General features: G+C 38.1%; 1 protein-coding gene across 1 annotated transcript in view; it reads right to left on the reverse strand.

Annotated features, from left to right (window-relative positions):
- The window catches only part of necab2 (N-terminal EF-hand calcium binding protein 2), a 215,559-nt gene that overhangs the window by 118,999 nt on the left and 80,780 nt on the right, over positions 1-15,780 (reverse strand). Inside the window, exon 5 of the mRNA XM_057836566.1 lies at positions 8,802-8,899. Coding sequence (XP_057692549.1) covers positions 8,802-8,899 — 98 coding nt within the window. The remainder of the gene's footprint in view (positions 1-8,801; positions 8,900-15,780) is intronic.

A 15,780-nucleotide genomic window follows, 5' to 3' on the forward strand; every position in this document is an offset into this window, starting at 1 on the left:
GCATTGAAAACCTTGCTACAATTTCCAACATCTTATCTTTGTGAAGCGGGCTTCTTAATTAATGCTTAACGACAAGGCGAAGTCATTAATGGTGAGAGAGCGGTGTGCAGTTGTTGTGTGCAGCTAACATGGCAAGATGTATCTGAAGAGAGCTTTTCTGCATGTCCTTCCATGATCAAATGTAAGTTAATATTCCTTTCTTTAAAGAAAGTTTGTAGTGTTTACTTTGGAATCGCTGCATTGCGGCCATGTTTAACGTTACGCGCATGCGAAGAACCGCATCGTTGCAATTTTTGATGGGTTGCAAAATTTGTCAGAACACCGGTCCGTGAAAAAAAAGACCCAAATAACACCTATCCGTTGTCCAAAAAAGGTTGGGGACCCCTGCTTTAGAATGATACCTCAAAATGTAAAAAGTCTCTTGCTGTCTCATGGATTTGTAAAGATTTGAATATAAAAAATGACTTCATGAGATATTTATACATAACACATGTTCAAAGCTGCCTCGGGTCAGTTTTAGAACAAATTCCTATCAAATCAAGAAATATCCCAAAATGTTTAACTCACACCCATCCATTCATCCTGGATGATTGGTTTGGATCATGGGTGAAAGGCAGGCCAAAACACAGAAACACACACACACACACACACAAAAAAAAAAAAACATTCACAGTCACAATCACGCCTATGGGTTCTGTAGAGCCTTTTAAAGTTGACATTAATGTTATTAATAAGTAATATTAAAAACCCATGCAAGCACTGACAGAATATTCAACCTCAGCAAATAATTGGTTAGTCAAGGTTTTTCCATGATCCTTTGACTTTGAGGTAGTATGCTTGCTACCATTCACATAAAATAGATCATTTGTTTATTTAACCTTTCACATTTGTATTAAAAAAAAAAATCATACTATATTTTGATCTTGAAATTGCACTGTAGCATATTTAATGTGGTACAATGGTTTTCTATTTCTAAAGCCGTGACGGCTTCTACGTATTACAGCTAATCATAATTAGTAATGTCATCTTTTATCTTCAGCTCATTTGTGCATCATGCGAATTACGCATATCATTAATATCTGCATTAATCTGACAAGATTAGTTAATTTCATGATTGCCACTAATTATTTGATGATGTGCTGGTGGTCTGGGATAACTCCAACAATGCCACATCTGCTGAAGGGTACCTTGATAGCAAAATAATTATTAGTGCTGAAAGAGATTGGAAATACCACATTTGCATTAATTGCTAGTCTTTCGCTTGTGATCGTGGAACCACAAAGGGAATGCTGATAAGTGCCAGCTACAATGATAGTATTAGTGGCAGAAGAAATGGACGAATAAGATTTTTTTCCTTAATTGTCATGAAGTATAATATAGTCAATGCATATTCAACAAATTTGATATCTGCTTTTAACCCATCACAGTAGTGAACAGCCAATAATCAATAGTTAACTATACAGTAACTTTCTTTCAGCTCCATCTATTCATAGTAATAGAACAGGCTGAGGCTTACTCAAAGCAGGTACCATCATTAAAGTTTATGGACAGGTGGCTAAGACCCCAAGAAATGCAATATTTATATATGTAGTACATATTTGTATAGATATAAAAATGCTATTATATGATCAAAAATAATTCTAAAATAAAAACTGATGAATTGTGCTTTAAAAACAACAGCAGCTGTACACAAAGTGTATATAACATATGATGGATTAAAAAAAATAAAACAACAAAGTAGAATAAAAGAAACAAATAAGCACTAAAAGAGCGGAGTCTCATGCTGTGCTAAAGGGCAGGTGAAGCCTTCAATTTATGAGCGTTTTACTCGGTTAAATTGTATTGAATGCATCATTCAATGTCTCAAAACTCACATTAACTAACTAACTAGTTTTTGAGTTACTGCCATAGCAACACCTTAGCAACGAGGGACGCGCCTCGCTGCCGGCCACCACCTGACGATGTCAATTCCCGAAGACCTTGCCAGCACTCCAATATGAAAGTATTGCACTACGCTAACTTCGCCATATATTGCAAACATTTTCTAAGTTTTACTCGTGAGATTCATTATGAGGGCTTGATATCTAGCCATGAATTGCTCACATAGGGCTCAAGACTATGAGTGGCCCAAAAAAAATTCCTCTGCAAGGATCTGGACATCTTTTGTGAAAGTCAAGCGGAGGAACTTCTCCCCAGCTCCCCGATCGTGTCTTTGTTTTCAACATTTCAGCAAAGACAGCTTTGAAATCCTAGGAGGATACAACCTTGGTTTTTTAAAGAAGTAAGTAGACCCTTACTGGCTTTTCTAATTCTAAAATATGATTCAATTCTGTTGATATAGGAGGGCACAACCAACTGTCTGTTCGTTGAAGTGCGACGAGACGCTGTGGTCTGTTTGTTTTGTTTTGTTGCTTGCCTGTCATAAGACAGCTGACAGGATGTCTATTCATGTCAATTTGATACGTTTACAGAATTTAGTGATCACGACCTGTTTTGTTGTTGTTGTTGTTGCAGCTTAGCTGTCATAAGATAGCTGACAGGTTGTCTATTCATGTCAATTTGATACATTTATTACTCGATCTATGTAACTACTTGCCTGTTTTTGCAATTACTGATAATTATATTACAGAATGACTGGGGAAAGAAAGCTTTAGTGAGAAATCATGATGACAGACATAGGCCTATCATTCTTCCTTTCGTGAAGTGCCGAGCTGCCAACCGGCGTCATCACCAATGTCTGCTGTGCCCAGTAAATTGTCGTCATCTGACGACTCAGGTTCTAACAGGTAGGGATTAATTGTAGAGAACCTTTCCTGGGAGCCTTTGCCATCATTAGCATCATGAAAGAGCGATCCTGAATGGTCACTTTCAGTAGAAATATTACTGATATTGCTGCTGCTATGTTTGCTGTGAATAGTCCTCTGTTCCCTTCTGGGAGTTACATCACACTTCCGGGTTTGGGAATGCAGTATTGACGGAGTGCTAAAAAATCTAACGCGTAAGAAATGACATGATTGTTTCAACGAACTCATCCAAGATAATATTTGTAAAATTATATGAAAATCCGAAAAGCTCTTCACCTGCCCTTTGAAGGCCTACGTATAAAAATAGGTTTTACAACGAGCATTAAAAATGGACATTGGCTTGTCTAATGCTAAAAGAAAGACTAATTCCAAAGTTTTGGGCAGGAGACTAAAAATGCTTTATTCTCTCAGACTACAAGGTATAGAGAAATTCAGACAGGTGCTGTGCTGCTAGGCCAAAATTAAGGGAAATACTTCTTTCCAAAAATCACATAATTTGGGCTGTTTCTATTACTATATAGTGTATGTAGAAATAACCTGTCACCCTCTGTTGAATATATTCCACACTTATTGAACAAAAGCTGATTTTATCCTCCCACACGGTAGGAGATCGAAAGACAATCGACCAAATCTTCAGCGTGGCCAAACATTGTTGACTACCCGGTGTGACTTGCAGGTGGGTGGCAGTTGTATTGACACACATCAGTATTTACAACTCCATACACTGATCACTAAGGCTGTAACATTTCACGTGGATGTATTGAACCGTTTCAGTTTTGCATCTTTAGAGCAGTTCATTTACATACCGTTTCGGTTGTATGATTTTTTTTCCTCATAACATTTATTTTTAGCGCAAGCTAAGCACTACATATGTAAAACAACTGTAGGAGTTTCCGCATGGACGCCTTAAGTGCCTTAGTTCGGCCCACCTGGAGTGGCTAGCGGTGTGCCAACAGATCTCCCAGGCTGTCCCCGGCGGGAGATGCTACATGGCAGTGTGGGGAAATACTTTTTAGCTTCCCCGTTAAACAATAGACAAAGGCGTGTAGATAAATCCAAAGTTATATCGACGCTTCCGCATGGATATTTTAACCCCCTTAATACGGCACAATTGTCGGACAACTCAATCTTTCTTCAGCGATTCAGATGAAATCGCTGTCAACGCTCTGGAAAATTGGTTAGTATCTTCTAAATACTCTTTATCTTCAAGCAACATTCAAGACATGGTCATGGATGAGAAAAAATGCTTTGTTCTGCTGTGTGCCTGCTCATCTAGCTTCACCACAGACCCTGGTCCAGGTTCACGAAAATTGCTCCGCGTTTGCTGCACAAATTTCACCAACAGTGATTAAAGGGCATCTTTTTTTGAAAAATCCATACGTTGATATCCCTTAATCCCTAAATCCACCGACGACGCAATAGTTTGGCATTTTGTAGCGTACAGTTCCCACATTGATGTCCATATTAAATGGCAGACTTTCTACATTTGTCTACCGTAGTTGACGTTAGAGGCGTGCAAAATTTCCGATTCTTAGATTATTCGCAATTCGGCCGTGGAAGATTCGAGAGCGATTCACAAAACATCCAAATTCCGATTATTGAATTATACCAGGTAAAGCGGAAGTAAAACACATTCGGCGCGGTCTTCGGGACGCAATGAGGAACGGACCGAGAGTAAATATGATGTTCAACTCATGCCGCTAGATAAAAAAACAATAGTACCTGACTGCGGCCGACAGCCACTACAAACAACGCCCAGTTGCTACAAACATACGGCCACATGAATCTACGGTAGATATCACATATATATAGAACTAGATGCAAAATGACAGATTTGCTGGCGTTATTAAACAGCCGCCATCTTAAAGCAGTAGAACGCTATGGAAGGCTCTGTTGTAGCGAACCTAATCAACTTTTTATCTAAAATACTCCTAAATCGGCAAAATCTTGACTTGAATCTATCTTTAAATGATCAAACAGTTTTATAACTTTGTCATGTCAAAAGTAGGTAGGAGGGAAATTATGAATTAACGGGAGAAATTTTAACAACTTTAACGGTTGATTCACAACATTATATTAATTTAATGTAGTTTAAAGCTGCTGATACAGAATGGGGACTTGAGTATTTTATTTACTGTTTTGAACTGTTAACTTGATACTGAAATAGTTAACTAGTTTGGTTTAGCCTGAGAGGATTTTTTAACACTTCACATCAATAATCGATTTATAATCGAACTGTAGCCTCTGAATCGTAATCGAATCGTTAGGTGCCCCAAGATTCTCACCTCTAGTTGACGTCATCGCAAATAATTGCCTAGAGGACACGATCGTGCCATTTGAATTCTAATTTCTCCTGACGACCTGTGAGACTGATAAAAAACAAAAAAAAAAAAAAACAATGCCGCTTTATTATTACAAAACAGGTTTAGATTTTAGAAGATTTTATTGTATATTTTTCATATCTGGGCATTAGTTTTGCTGTAAAATGTTCTCTTTAAAGATTTAAAAACAAGAAAACGATTTAACAATGGACTCTAAAATACACAGGCAGCCAGTAGAAGGAGGCTGAAATCGGGTTATGTGGTCACTCTTTTGTGCACCAGTTCAAATCCGAGCAGGCACATTTTGAACCTGCTGAAGAAATGCAATGGAAGAAGTCCACAGTAAAGTGCATTACAGCAGTTCAGCTGACTTGTGTTTTCCTCTATGAAGCATGAATGCTCCAGCATTAAGTTTATATTGTTCAACCAGTGTAAAAAAAGAAAACAAACAGCTAACATAGTAAATTAGCCATATAATTTTACTGAAAGACTATTTTGAGCTTTATCTAGTTTATATCTATTTCAAATCTTTGATGTTTTTGGAGTAACAACCAAAATCTTCAATAGGAATGACTAAAAATGATACACAAGATTCTTTTTCTTCTTCTTCTTCATTTGCAAAAAAAATAAAAAATAAATTAAAAAAAAAAAAAAAAAAAAAAAAAAAAAAGGGAAGAATTGCTAGTTGTGTGTGCATGCGTTTTGCACTGCATGTGCATTTGGACGCATGCTGTGGTCTAGCCTAAAGTCAAAAGATTAAGATAGAGTAGGAGGATGGAGATATAAAAGTAGAAACACAGCAGATCTAAGTCACTGTAAACGATCTCTCAATGCACACCAAAGGACAGACATACGATTCCTAACACCAACTGAATATGGGAGGTTGCATTGGCCCAGCTGCTATATATAGCGCATTGAAAAGAAAAAAAAAAAAAAACTAGGATAACTGATTACGTACACACGAGCGCACACAAGCACAGACACACACCCACCACACATGCATCCACACACCCACACAAACACACGTGCAGGCAGTATTTAACAAGTACTCCAACAAAAGAGTTGTAACTCAAGAGGCAAAATTGACAGCTTGATATTTTCCAATAGTCCATCATGTGAATGTGTATATTCTTGCTGTGCCATATGCTGATCAGATCAGCATATGGCATGAGAAATGAAGGGTAAATACAGTTTGAGTATGAAAAGGTTTCTTTGCACCCTGCAGCGCCAGTGAGAACAGCATGATTACGCACTCCTTAAGCTACACTCTGCATTTTTTTCTCTTAAGGCCTTTTAGAGGTGTGATCCACAGGGTTGCGAAGATGTTCTCTGAGGAGGAGCATGCCATAAAGCATAAAAGCAGCAGCTGCATTAAAGCAATTCCGAACAACACAGGCTATTGCTATTCTTTGGCACTTTTTAGGTCTCATAGAGGTTTTGAAAAGGGCAAAAACACAACACTTACAGTGTGGCAAATAAGTATTTAGTCAACCAGTAATTGTGCAAGTTCTCCCACTTGAAAATATCAGAGAGCCCTGTAATTGTCAACATGGGTAAACCTCAACCATGAGACAGAATGTCAAAAAAAAAAACAGAAAATCACATTGTTTGATTTTTAAATAATTTATTTGCAAATCATGGTGGAAAATAAGTATTTGGTCTATACCAAAAGTTCATCTCAATACTTTGTTATGTACCCTTTGTTGGCAATAACGTAGGCCAAACGTTTTCTGTAACTCTTCACAAGCTTTTCACACACTGTTGCTGGTATTTTGGCCCATTCCTCCATGCAGATCTCCTCTAGAGCAGTGATGTTTTGGGGCTGTCGTTGGGCAACACGGACTTTCAACTCCCTCCTCACCCCGTGGCGTCAAAATGATAACAAGAACGGGGAGCAAAAATCCCAGAACCACACGGGGGGACCTAGTGAATGACCTACAGAGAGCTGGGACCACAGTAACAAAGGCTACTATCAGTAATACAATGCGCCGCCAGGGACTCAAATCCTGCACTACCAGACGTGTCCCCCTGCTGAAAAAGTACACGTCCAGGCCCGTCTGCGGTTCGCAAGAGAGCATTTGGATGATCTAGAAGAGGACTGGGAGAATGTGTTATGGTCAGATGAAACCAAAATAGAACTCTTTGGTAGAAACACAGGTTCTCTTGTTTGGAAAAAAAAGAATACTGAATCGCACCATACCCACTGTGAATCATGGGAGTGGAAACATCATGCTTTGTGGCTTTTTTTCTGCAAAGGGACCAGGACGACTGCTCTGTGTAAAGGAAAGAATGAATGGGGCCATGTATCGAGAGATTTTGAGTGAAAATCTCCTTCCATCAGCAAAGGCATTGAAGATGAGACGTGGCTGGGTCTTTCAGCATGACAATGATCCCAAAAACACAGCCAGGGCAACAAAGGAGTGGCTTTGTAAGAAGCATTTCGAGGTCCTGGAGTGGCCTAGCCAGTCTCCAGGTCTCAACCGCATAGAAAATCTGCGGAGGGAGTTGAAAGTCCGTGTTGCCCAACGACAGCCCCAAAACATCACTGGTCTAGAGGAGGAATGGACCAAAATACCAGCAACAGTGTGTGAGAAGCTTGTGAAGAGTTAGAGAAAACGTTTGGCCTCCGTTATTGCCAACAAAGGGTACATAACAAAGTATTGAGATGAACTTTTGGTATTGACCAAATACTTATTTTCCACCATGATTTGCAAATAAATTATTTAAAAATCAAACAATATGATTTTCTGTTTTTTTCCCCACATTCTGTCTCTCGTGGATGAGGTTTAACCATGTTGACACTTGCAGGCCTCTCTAGTATTTTCAAGTGGGAGAACTTGCACAATTAGTGGTTGACTAAATACTTATTTGCCCCACTGTATCAATTATTTAAGTATTCGATTAATCTATTAATTAATTACTTCGATTAATCGACTAATCGGACAACAAATACTCAATGCATTGCAGAATAATTTTAGATTTAAAAGATAGAATCGAGTTTTTATGCTTACATTACATTAATTTTGACCTGCACATCAATTTGTGCAAAGATTGCCCTTTCAAAAAAGCACAAAATGCAAATACGAAATAAAATACCAAAGTGTATTAAAGCCTTATGTGGGCCTTATTTCTATCATGCACAGTGCAACCAATACAAGCCATACAATGTGTAAATCAGCCCCACCAAAAACATATTATTTATCAAAAATTCACATTTCACATTCTGTATTATTACATGAATTTAACACTTGAATTAAGACTACAACGCCACTATAATTAAATGTATCATCGAAGCGGCAAAATTTATTCGAAACCTTTTTCTAATAAAATTACTCAATTAAATCGATTAATCGTTGATCCAATAAGAACAGCAGGGAAATATTTTTGGGCATTATACAGGGGAATCTGGAAATATACTGGACTGTCTCAGGAAATTAGAATACACAATATTCTAATTTCCTGAGACAGTCAGGAAATTAGAATATTGTGTATTCTAATTTCCTGAGACAGTCCTGTATATATACACAGGACTGTCTCAAAAAATTAGAATATTGTGTATTCTAATTTCCTGAGACAGTCCAGTAAATGGTTAAACTCAGCTTTGTCACACACTTTATAGTATAGATTACAATAGAATTTAGTTATAGCAAGTTCAAGCATTAGATTATTATATCACCTTCTTAGTGAAGTCCATGGCTTTGAGGATGGAAAGGTTGAGTGTCTCCAGGGAGGCCAGGACTCCTTCATAGTCCCCCATGTGCTTGGCAAAGTAGTCTGAACACACAAACACATTTTGATCAAAAATTAATATCTCGTTTTCATTAAAAGCAACATTATTTTCTAGTTCCTTTGTCAGTTTGAAATTACAGTATTTCAGTGACCACACCAACATGTCATCATACTGTATGCAACTAAAATGGCATAATGTCAAGAATGATCTAGACGAGGTGAAGCCAAACTATTCCACAAAGGGCAGCAACAAGTACAGGTTTTCATTTGACACCTTTTTAACCAATCTGGTGTCTTAAGCCCCTTTCAGAAATACGATGAAGTTTGGTAATGTCCCTTCTTTACCAGGTACCAGTGTAGCTTTGGACAACGATGACGATAACGAAAATATTTCTTCGTTGAACAACAAGACGATAACGAGCTAAAAACGTGTCTTGGGATACTAAAACATAAAGAGACGAATGCCAGTTTTCATCTGACGAGACAAATCTGCGATATAGTTTCCGTATCATGTTCACAATGTGCAACATTTTATGTGTAGTTAGCCTGCATCGTAGCAGTGTCTGGTTGTGTCCAGTGTTGGTAATAACGGCGTTAAGAGTATAACGATGTTTTGTTTTTCATAAGTCACTAATCTAAATAATTTCTTTTCCCGTCTTTGCAACGACGTTACCAGTGTTGTCAGTATTGCGTTACTGTAAACCAATTACTTTCTTTCAGTAGCGAGAATTCTAACGCGGTCATTTTTCGACATCAGTAATCTGATTAAAGTTAGTTTCCTTAGTGTCTGTGCGTTACTATTTTGTCATTGCCTCATAATGTATGTAGAATGAAGAATATTGTAGTCATATACGAAGACCATTTTGAATTGAAAATGCTAAAATAAAAGGTTCCCAGTACAAGTTTCCATGACAACCGCTCTGTTACTTCCTGTTTTGGGCTCCAGTCACACGTGTTGTGGGACTGAGAAAGGCGTGGGCCAGGTGGGTGGACATTCGTGTTGAGACGTGCAAGGGAATGTTGATCTGTGGATATCCATGAATGAAGGTGAATATTTTTCCTTCATTCTTGAGGGGATCAGCAAAAGGTTGGACCCCCATCATGAGAGGCCGTTTCGTAGCTTTGCCGTTGCCACGATGGGCAGTCATCGCTCAAAGTTGGCAAGCTTTGTTTACATCATATGCGTGTTGCACATTTATGCCGTGAGGTGATGTGTTCGTTTATCATGTTTGGGATGTGTTGTAAGTCCGATTGAGTGTAAAGTGCTTCGCTACCACCATGTTTTATGGCCAAATTGACCGCGTGTACGGCATTCTTCCGGGTCGGTTTATCGGAAAGTCATTTACATGTGATGACATTTTTCCGTTGTCATTCGTATGTTGAGGCGGCAAAGGGAGAAAAATTGGTAAAAATTAACTGATAGATTACTTTTTAAAGTAACTTAGTTACTTTGATAATGAAGTAATCAGTAAAGTAACTAGATTACTTTTTTTAAGCATAATCAGTAATCAAATTATGTTTTCAAGTAATCTGTGACAACACTGGCCGTTACCGTTACTGAGGTTGTGAAGGGGCCCGTTTCTACAATTTGGATGAATGAAGCACGATTTGTCTGATTTTGTCACATATTCAGCTACCTGGAGAGAGCAAAGTGTAAGTGGAGGAGGGGGGGGGGGGGTGATGCCATCGCAAACATGATGATGATTGGTTAGGTAGGCGGATCATGCCCTGCTCACTCTGTCTCACTGCACGCTCTGGCAAACACAGCAAGACAGCGATAAGGGCAACGTGCAAGGGTATTTCAAAGTTAGTGTTCTAAAACGTAAAATACCAGCAGTACTTCTCGCTTATTGAAATTATAGGCACGAATGTTTATGTTGCACACGGTGTCCAGGAAAAAAGACTTTATCCACGTCTACCTCAAGCAATTAACTTTACAAAGCACCTCACATCAACACACGCTAACACCATAGGAGGGTGGTAATATGTTACATGTATTCCATTACATTTACTTGAGTAACTTTTTGAGAAAAATGTACTCCTTAGAGTTTTACTAAGCCATACTTTTAATTTTACTTGAGTAGATTTTTGAAGAAAAAAACCGCTTCTCTTACTCCGCTAATGGGCTACACATGAGTCGTTACATATCTTCTCTTTGTTCTACATCTTAGATTTTTTATTTTTATTTTTTGCCAGCCATTCCCTTGCCAAGAGTAGCGCTACTATTTTTCCCAAATAGACATCGCAACAAGAATCACATTACTCCATTACACCAATCAGACGCAAGCTTGTCGTTCTAGGATCAAGCGAGCCTGTTCAATCACGAAGTGTCTTTAAAGCACCGTAAAAAATGAAGTATTTGACAGAGCGCTGCCCTCAACATGAATTAAAAAACGTGGATTTAAACCGCTCTCCCAGTTTTTATTTGGCACCGATTGACCTTGGAAAATATGAGATATGATCCTTTTAATTTCACAAGAGTAACTATGAGGAAACTACAGTATTCACTATTCAAACTAGGAACTATTTTCTCCACTGGAGGGCAGTTACTCAGATGTTACTCATTACTTCAGTATTGTTTTCACTGGATACTTTTTTACTTGAGTAAATTTTTTGGATGACTACTTTTACTTTTGAGTAACATTATTTTGAATAAACGCTACTCTTACTTGAGTAAAATCTTTGGCTACTCATCCCACCTCTGGCTAACACCAAACTTGTTTCCGTTGTTGCTTGGATATATTTGATCTAAATAAGTACCAAATGTTCTAAAATACTGTATATAGTGTTTTATTCTTCAAACAGTTAAAATGAACATTTTTGATGTGAAACGTATTAGAATCTATCATATAATAATGTGTAGAACATGAAAAGTAATGTCAGTAACTTTGCTGAGTTACTAAGTGCTCTATTACAATTGGGTAACTGAGTTACTAACTTAATTACATTTTGGGAGAAGTAATTTGTAACTGTAACTAATTACTTTTTTAAAGTAAGATTACCAACACTGGTTGTGTCATTCATGTGATGTGCTGCATCCCCCCAACTTACCAGTGTCCTTTATGTATGTATTTATTTGTAGACTAAAACATTTGAATTTTAGAGACGAAAGCATTTTGGGTCAACAAAAACTAGATGAAAAGAAGCACATTTTGAAATGACTAGAATATGACCAAGACTAATAAGTATTATCGTCTAAAAGACGAAGGCTAAGACTAAGACGAAAATTAAAAGGGCTGCCAAAAAACACACTACCAGGTATGCTATTAGTGTAAACGTAATTTGCTAGCTCAGTTGACGCGGACATTAGCCGGAACATTACCGACTCGTGACTACGGATGGGAATTGATAGGATTTTTACGATTCCGATTCCATTATCGATATTGCTTAACGATTTGATTCTTTATCAATTCTAATTTGGGGAAAAAGAAGAACAAACGTTTTGATTGGCATTGAGTTTGTTTAATCAGAATTCACTACCTTAAAAACTCACAACAAGGTCAAAAGAGGCCCAAAGCCTCCATATTAACTGTGGCAATAAGTGGCAAATGCACAAGAATGTGTAACATTTTACTGAAACATTTTTCTAATAGAAATAAAAAATATTGGTATATATTGGGATATAGGTCGTTGGTCTGCCGTTAGCAATATGTGTTAAACTTGCAGGGGTCCCCAAACTTTTTCCAGTGAGGGCCGCATAACTTTTCCCTTCTCTGATGAGGGGCCGGGGTCAGTTTGTAACAGAAAAAGTGTGACGATAGCAGGAGTGCCTAAATGTAAAAAATTATTGTTTTTCAGAAAGCCACAATCAAATAACCCTTTCTGGATATTTCACGGAACAAAAGTAAATAAAATAAAAATAATAATAAAATATAATAATAATTAATAATAATAACACTATTACTCAAGTAGATAATAACCAAATAACCCCTTCTGAGTTCTTCACAGAAAAAGGCCAGAAAATAATTAACACTACTGAGAAAAAAAAAAAAAAAAATCAGAATGCTCTCTGGTATTGTTCAGGGGGCTGGACCAAATGTCGGGGCGGGCCGTATTCGGCCCGCGGGCCATAGTTTGGGGACCCCTGTTAAAGTAATATTTTCCAGTATATTGAAATGCATGCCTTTTAGTTTTTATAGTGCTTTCACGCTCAAGTGGGGGCGCCCTTGCGCTTCCTCACGCGAAGAAGAACGCGCTCACGTGAAGAAGAGCGCTCTTACACGCCAAGACGAAATGCCGCATCCAAGAGAGTGAGCGAGTTAGTGAGAAAGGGAAGCACTGCTACGACCCTACGTTCTTTGTTAAAGCTTGTAAAATATCTACAGAGGCAACGCCTGTATGTATCATCTTTTGTGTTGTTGTTGTGTGTTTCCACTCGCGATCGGACACTTAAATCCAGTTGTGTAGTGGTTTGAACGATGTGCTAATGCTAGCGAACGCATGCTAACTGTTTTTGTTATTACTGAATTACCAGCTAATCATCGCTGATTTACGTTGATGCAAACCTGTTTGTTATTGGGGACGAAATTGATTTGTTTCATTTCTATTTTTAGTTTCACTCTTCAATTGATGGTTGAATAAAGTCAGCAAATTATACCAACGCCTTCTGTATCGTCATTTCGGAGTTTAGCTAGCTGTATAGCTGTCTCGGTGAGGACAGTGCAGTCTATTCCCTCCCAATGCAGTTATCTCCACCTTCCCTCCCGATGCAGTTATCTCCACCTTGCAATGATTGCAAGTCGTTTTGTTGTAATTTTTCCTCGTGAAGTGAAGACACACTTTCGAGCGTTTGAACCTATGTGCTGTCATTGTTATGTTTACGGCTGCAATGTTCGTGCTAAACCATCGTAACCTTTCATTTTCACCCTCTTTCCTGGTAAAGTGTAGCCAAACTTTGGAGCGGGTGGTTCTTGGCGCCATGCTAGTTTGATGTGTTTGGACAACAAGACAGTCACGACGCAATATGCATCTTCAGGACTTGTTAAACGGATCGTTAAGGCTTTTTCATTGTGATGTCGAGGCCTCGAAACACAAGGACCCGGTTCCGAATTGGAATCGGATTTCGATTCCCATCCCTACTCGTGACCTAGTCACAAGTCCGGAACATCTTACGGTATGTCTGATTGCAGCAGGTAATGGTTCGCTCCAGAATGCAGAGGATGACGACATAACTGTCATCTAACTACAGCGCTTGCACTGCAATTCCCATTTTACTTCATCCTAAGATGAAGTAACATTTGACAAGCAGCAAACATAGAACTTATCAACTATCTCATTAAAAAAATATATCAGACAACTGTTCAACAATTTTAGTGCCTAGGAAGAGACGGTTAACTTTGAAAGGGACAGGGCAGGCTCTGTGGCTGAACAAAAGCAGGACAAGTGTCCGTAGTGTTTTTTCTTTGTATTATTGTTATTTTAATAAACGTGACTTAGGACAGGGTGTTGTTTAGTCTGGTCTCTTACAAATGAATGGATTCAATCGGTACGGTAAATTAACGGAATTAAGAAAAGTAAACAGGCATGGCGTCATGCTTGGGTAGCACGCTGCACATCACATGCTATTACAGCAGGAAACTGTGATAGTTCCATTCACATTCCGTACCTCTGTATAATGATTTGATTCAAAAACAAACAATAATGAGTGTCCAATAAAAGCTAGTTTTAAAAATCGTTAGCTTGGTACAGTTTACTGTCACCCTTATTTTTTTGTAGATGTGTAGATGAGGTTCTTTCTCTGATCAGTTCGGGTAGAGAAAGTGCAGCGGTTGTTATATTGTGAAATCTAATGTTACTGTCCACAGACACCATTATCAGAAAATACTTAAGAAATACTGTTGCTGTGCTTGGATACTTAATGTAGAGTGAATAAGTATAGATTTCTAAAAACAACAAACACTTGCTTAACTTACCTTCCCCTATGTATTTTTCAAGTGGGTTTACAGGTAGTCCCGGGTTATGAAGTACCCGAATTACGTGATTTTGACTTTACGACACGTGTCTTGTCCACTGTTTTTTCTGCAGTCGTTTTCTATTTTAATTTTTTTTTTAAAGTCACGGAAAACGTGTCTCATCCACCACCTCTCAGAATTGATGGTAAGTACAGTATATTATTTACCATTTAATTTTGTTATTTATTAGGTCTAAATAATCTAAATGGTTGATCCTACAGTTATTGTGTGCATATCTGGTATTTTATTATACAGTAGTACCGCTACATACGAAGTTAATTCGTTCCTTGTTTGTAAGTCGAAATGGACGTATGTCGAACAGGATTTTCCCATAAGAGTACATTATAATCCCATTAATTCGTTCCACAGCTTGAAAAACCTACACTAAATCCTTAATAAATGTTGCTGGTACTATTGCAAATACCAGTTACACAGAGCAAAACAAATAAATCATGAATAATAATCATAATAATAATATAATAATAGTAATAATAATAATACTTGTAATAATGTAACGAATGGGGTTGTAATGTAGTGGATGTGTTTTGCGTGGTGCACCTGAACGCTGATTTGGCAGTGAGGGAGGGAGGGAGGGAGGACTTCTACTTACTTTCACTTTGTACAGCTGCGGCGGACAATAGGTATGTTTTGTTGCACAAAATCTGGAATAAATGATTAAAAACCTGACAAAGCTGGGGACTTTTTGGCGATGTTACCACAATAATAATTGTAACCTTAACTTATAAAGGCTGGCAAACGTAGGTCGAAGGAGGACCGTCGAGATTCTAGACATTCTACGGTGGTATTGTAAAATCAGTTCATGGACGTGTCCACCAAGCTCATATTTTTGTATTATTTCCATGATAAGCCTCACCTTTTTCCTTTTTTGCCACCTGCACTAACATTCTTGGAACCCATGTTGATTTCTCTCACAAGAAAATCCGGCTTGTGTCTATCTTGCGGGAAAACAAAGTA

This window comes from Corythoichthys intestinalis, chromosome 5 (genome assembly GCF_030265065.1).
Source record: "Corythoichthys intestinalis isolate RoL2023-P3 chromosome 5, ASM3026506v1, whole genome shotgun sequence".
NCBI classification, from domain to species: Eukaryota; Metazoa; Chordata; class Actinopteri; order Syngnathiformes; family Syngnathidae; genus Corythoichthys; species Corythoichthys intestinalis.